Source organism: Scardinius erythrophthalmus, assembly GCF_964197995.2.
Source record: "Scardinius erythrophthalmus genome assembly, chromosome: 7".
In the NCBI taxonomy this organism is placed as follows: domain Eukaryota; kingdom Metazoa; phylum Chordata; class Actinopteri; order Cypriniformes; family Leuciscidae; genus Scardinius; species Scardinius erythrophthalmus.
Window position 1 is genome coordinate 23,244,377 of NC_138227.1, and position 5,774 is coordinate 23,250,150.

At 40.4% G+C, this 5,774-nt stretch overlaps 1 protein-coding gene across 1 annotated transcript; it reads right to left on the reverse strand.

The window, feature by feature from the left end:
• Positions 1 to 4,318: 4,318 nt before the first annotated feature.
• Positions 4,319 to 5,275, reverse strand: LOC308694069 (olfactory receptor 1M1-like; the record flags this gene model as incomplete). Its single annotated transcript, XM_081371328.1, has 1 exon — positions 4,319 to 5,275. The coding sequence occupies exon 1, from the start codon at positions 5,270 to 5,272 to the stop codon at positions 4,319 to 4,321; it is 954 nt and encodes a 317-aa protein (XP_081227454.1). The 5' UTR covers positions 5,273 to 5,275.
• Between the last annotated feature and the right edge of the window lie 499 nt (positions 5,276 to 5,774).

Here is a 5,774-nt window from a genome sequence, read left to right on the forward strand (position 1 = left end):
GAGTTTGGCCCAGGTGACTCTAAGGTCGTCCTCAAACCCAGGCATGGTTATGTGCCTAAAGTGCTTTCAACTCCGTTTAAAGCACAGGTCATTACATTATTAGCCCTTCCCCCCTCTGCCGAGGATGGGGAGGTGAATCTTCTGTGTCCTGTCAGAGCACTGAGAATTTATCTGGAGCGTTCTGCGTCTTTCAGGCAGTCAGAACAGCTATTTGTCTGCTTTGGTGGCCGATCCAAAGGTGATCCAGTCACCAAGCAAAGGCTGTCTAGATGGATTGTGGATGCTATATCTATGGCTTATACCTCGATGGGTCAGGTTTGCCCCATAGGTATTAAAGCCCATTCGACTAGAGGCATGGCTTCGTCGTGGGCTTGGTCATCTGGTTTTCCTATTCAGGATATTTGTGATGCGGCTGGCTGGTCCTCGCCTTCCACATTTATGAAATTTTATAATATGGAAGTTCCTTCTCTGCATGCGAAGGTGCTTTCAGTATGATGAAGACCCGGCAGTGCCCGGTCTTCTCTACAGTGTACTGTGCATAATCATTCACATATATATATAAAACCCGCTTGCTGGTTATTTTCTAATTTACTAAATAGCCCCGACGGTGTCTGGGTTCATTAGTATATTGGGTTGGTATTGTTACTGACACATATATTTTATAAGGCCCGACGGTGTCTGGTCTATATATATATAAATATATATTATAATGGTTCGGACTTGTATTGAGCTCAGGGGTCCTGAGTTCAGTGGCAACCAGTTATTTTTAGTGCGGCGTTTTGCATGGCGTCCCCACTGCGTATAGCTACGCAATACGAAGTGACCGTTCGAAAGGGAACTACTCGGTTACTATCGTAACCTCAGTTCCCTGAGATAGGGAACGAGTATTGCGTAGCCGGCTGCACTATAGTAACCTGGTGAGTTGTCGCTTCAGTCGTGGAACCTGCTATAATGGTGAATGCGGGGCTCTGATATAGACTATGGCCACGCCCCCTTTGGGAGCTCTGACGTACAATGTTGTTCATTGTTGGCCTGTCAGAGGCGCCCGCGCCATTGGTTTAAGCAGTTACTGCAGCACAGCCTATGAGCGAGCCACGCTCAATGTGCTAGCTGTGCAGCTGCAAATGCGTTTTAAATAAAAGCTTCAGTAAATCGAGGAAAAGGAGTTCCCCCACTGCGTATAGCTACGCAATACTCGTTCCCTATCTCAGGGAACTGAGGTTACGATAGTAACCGAGTAGTTTTCGAACTCGCGTGCACTGTTGCCATGGTGACATTTTTGTTTGTTTTTCATTCGCGCTCTATCGCCTTATCATGTTGGATTGTGGGAAATAGGGGGTGTTTCTCAAAACCAAGAATGCAAAGAACAGACTTGTGTTCTTGGGGAGAACGCTCTTGCTAGTTGTTCTTGGAAGAATGAACTCACAAGGTGAGGAGCACACAGAACGCCGCTGACAGTTTGAAACGATGTGTTCTTGCTGGTATTGCGCAATAACACCCCCGCACAGACGCCGTCTGCAGTGCCCAAACATAACGAGAATTATTGACGGTAACAGCCAGGCTTTATCGCCCAAGCCTACCCCTCAGCTCAAGGGATTACTCTACAACTGTACACTATGTAATGTATATTCATAACAATAAAGCTACCTACGCTGGAGATTCTCACTTCCGAAAACGTTTGAGCGCATTTTCGAAAAATGCCAATATTTGAAATCTACACAGTTGATTTCTCGCATCAAATGTTCTCAGAAGTGAATTAAGTGATGAAATAGCGTACGAAATTGTAGAAAAACGACTTGCTGTATTGACCTCTCGTTCCTCGAATGCCGAAATGAATGCTGTGATATTTCTGCCGTCAAGTTCACACAAGTTACCAACCTATGCATCCTCGGTAAAATGGGCGTGTCAAGAACACTTCCGGGATTTTTAACCGTTCTTGCCAAAATGCAAACTTGTGTATTGGGACGGTACTTGGGCAGCGACTGATGACGTTTCACAAGTCCACAAGGACGCAAGTACAGACAAGAACGCATATTGAGAAACGGCCAGTGTCTCAGCAAGTGTACATCGTATATGTACACTCGAATTCAGAGAGGATTGTGGGTAAAAGTAGTGAAGAATGTAGGGAATGATGTCGTTCACTCAGAATTCGGACACCACTACAAAATGGCCGACACCCTAATGCACTATATAGTGGATAGGGAGCGATTTCAGACCAAGCGGCAACCTCCCCGTCTCTCTCTTGAAACCAACACGGAAGTGAGTTAAACTGCAATTCATTGACTGGCCGCTTGGCCTGGCTGCAGAAGTGAGTCAAATCTGTATCTCCCTCATGTTAAAATTACCAACTTTACAGCAGAAAAAAAATGTTTACAGCCTGGATCTCTATGTGGCTTTGGTCTATACAGCTAATTTTGCCCTTCATAACAACTGTGAGGGGGGTGAATTATTTTATAACTCGTCCGTTTAGTTGATTAATATTTAAATTTAAGGGTGTGGCCAGTGGCCACTTGAGTGACAGATGGATTGCCGCTGTCAGTGCTAGCCGTTTGTCTGCTGTTACTAGCCGTCACTTCACCTCAGCAAATGTTAGCTGCTGAACTTGCCATCTCTGCAGTGTTTGTGCTTTTTTATTTCATACAATTTAATACTTGGGTACAAAGCCCACGTCTTTGGATTCCGTCGTTATCGTTCGAGAGAACAACCAGCGCTGTATTTCAGTTGTTTTCCTCCGTGAACCTCTACTAATGGATGTCTGACAATTTCGTTGCTTTTTGGGGTTTTCAAATTTAAAACGTCAATACATGCTCGTTCTGCTCTCACGGAACAGATGGATTATAATATGCTTATGTACCGTCAGATGAAATCATGCAGGCGTCGGCGCTTTCTCCGTCCATGCAATAAATGCACATGAATGAGCGCGGATTTTCTAGCGCATTTACTTGCACTTTAAAGGCAATATATCTACGGTTTAACCCATTTGAGAGACGGCCAAAATCAAAATTTAAAATGGACTGAATAAGCTCTCTACGAACTTGAGCAATGCTGCGCTGACGGACCATGAAAAAGTGACGGACATGTATGCACATAAATCACTGTCACACACAAACACTCTCGAAGTAATACACAGTCTCACTTGTAGCCATGTCTTTTAACTATTATAATATTTCGAAGAGCAAAAATAGGAACGTCTAATTGGCTTTACATCATCAGCTAACTCGATCATTTCAAGCTAGGTGATTTCAGATAGCCAGGCCAGGCTCCTCAGCTCCACTCATGCCCCGCCTCTTTGCCTATTTTCTGTTATCCGGGAGTGACGCAAGGCCAAGATGGCGACGGCCGGCTCCACCCACTTTAGGCTTCAAAAATGCTCTTCAGAAACCTACGGGTGACGTCACGGACACTACGTCCATATTTTTTTACAGTCTATGTTTCAGACACAGCTCTTGTCATCATGGAGAGCGCAGTTCATGGTTGCATAGCAACGACAGACGCCACAGGAGAACAAGCGCTTGTGGAAAGGAGACAGCGGCGCGCTCGCGCTCTCCACTTGTTTTTACACATCTAATGTGCGTTCCATTCGACAGGGTCCATGCAGTGTTCACTGCTCCCCTACTCCCTGAGCACGGTATATCAGTTGAAGTGGACTTCACTGACAATAACCGCTCATTTGAAACGCTCTGCAAATGTCATCAAAGAAAGTCAACGACGGAGTCGCGCAGATTATGATATAACATAAATAGGACTACATTCATATTTAAATTTTTATTATTATATTATATATTTACAATTATATTGCACTATTTTACAACTACCTAAAATTAAATCACTTTACTTCACAAACTAGCTAAGCTGGCTGCATTCACTGGGGTAAATTCTAATCATCAAAAATAGTAGGCTATATGTAGCCTAATATTCACAATTATCTCTGCCATGTTTTTGCTGTTGTTCATTGTATTCATTAATGTTCTTAAAACATTATCTTTATCAAAAATACTATATTAGAAATATAATAATTCTAATTTCTTGCTAAAATTTTGCATTTTCAATTAGTTTTGTCTTGGGGTCAGTAACTAACACAATTGAAATCAGATGGATTCATTCATAAATAAACAACGTTTCATTGCTGTTAACCAACACAGAACTAATGCGTCCAATATACATGTTAAGAGTCTTGCAGACTAAATTTATTTTCTGCTTGTACAATTTTATTTTCCACATAATGGATCTACAAATATTTATGAAATACATAAATGTAATTTTTCATAAAGGTAATTTAATTCACAATGATTGAAGAACACATAGACAATCATTACAGTCATTTTGAAACATTCCCTCTAAATGGTGCAGATCTGTTGTTAAGCATTTTTCGGATTAAGTCTTTGATTTTAGCTGTGTTTAAAACATAAATGATGGGATTTAGCATTGGTGGAAGAGCAAATGAAAGAGATCCGGTGATGATCCTGGCATTAATAGTAGGTGAAACAATCAAATTGCATATTATGGGAAGAAAGAATGATCCAACTACCAAAAGGTGAGAAACACAGGTCTTCAGTGCTTTTAAACGTCCTTCCCAAGTTGTAATTTTACATAAAGCAAGAAAAATGCCTACATATGACAGGACAATAATGAAAGGTGGTGCAATAATGAAAAAAGCTTGAATGACGGTTGCTAATAACTTATTAATGCTATTGTCATTGCATGACAGCCTTAGCAATCTTCCATAGTCACAATACCAACTTTCTACAACGTTGGAATCACAGAATGAAAGTCTGGTCATCAAAGATGTTGACAGTGTTACAATACAGGTGTTAAATGCCCATATTACTGAAAACACTATAGACATTAACTTATTATTTACTATAGCATGATATCTTAGTGGAAAACAAATTGCAATGAAACGATCAAATGCCAGAACAACAAGAGTGTAAGTTTGCACATTAAAAAAGACATTCACAAAAAACATGTTTGCCAAACAAGCATTGAATGAGATGTACTGTGAGTCCAATAAAAACATCTTCACCATGTTAGGAATCAGTGCATTAGTTTCACCAATGTCTGCCAAGGCCAAGTTAAACACACCAATGTACATTGGACTGTGCAGGCTCCGTTCAAGAGCTATAATGAGAAGGACTATCGAGTTCCCAATTACAGTAATAAAATATATGATAAATAAGAATATATAGTAATAAGTTTTGTATGGTGTACCTGTGAGCCCAGTGATGAAAAAGTATTCAGGATGAACAATCGAGATATTTTGGGATAAACTCATGGCAGCTTTGCCTCTTCTGAAAATAGAAATTACTATAAAGAAATAACCAAAATATGGACTTTACTAAATTGTCATCTCACACTTTTAACATCTAATTTTCAAATGTTGAAAATATACCTTTTTGTAAACTTTCAGCATGATATTTGAATCACAGACTAAATAATCTTAAAGTTTTAGAGCCAGAGCAAACAATGACAGTGTCTTAATGTTTGTGAGCTGCTCTGAATTGAATAGTCTGTTTTAAATGCCCATTCTTAATCTCTCATGTCGCAAGGGGGGTGGACATCTGCGTCATTGAATCTAAATATACTGATTCATCTCTTGAGAGCTTTCAGACAACATAATGATATTATACTTGTATGTTGAAGTAAATGTTCTGGCCCCTTTTTTGCTTTAGTTTTGATAAACATTTTCTTCACTGGCTACACAATTCCCCTTTGTGAAGTTCTCATTACTAGTGCGCATTATATTACAGTAACTCAAGGATATATTTAATTCTATG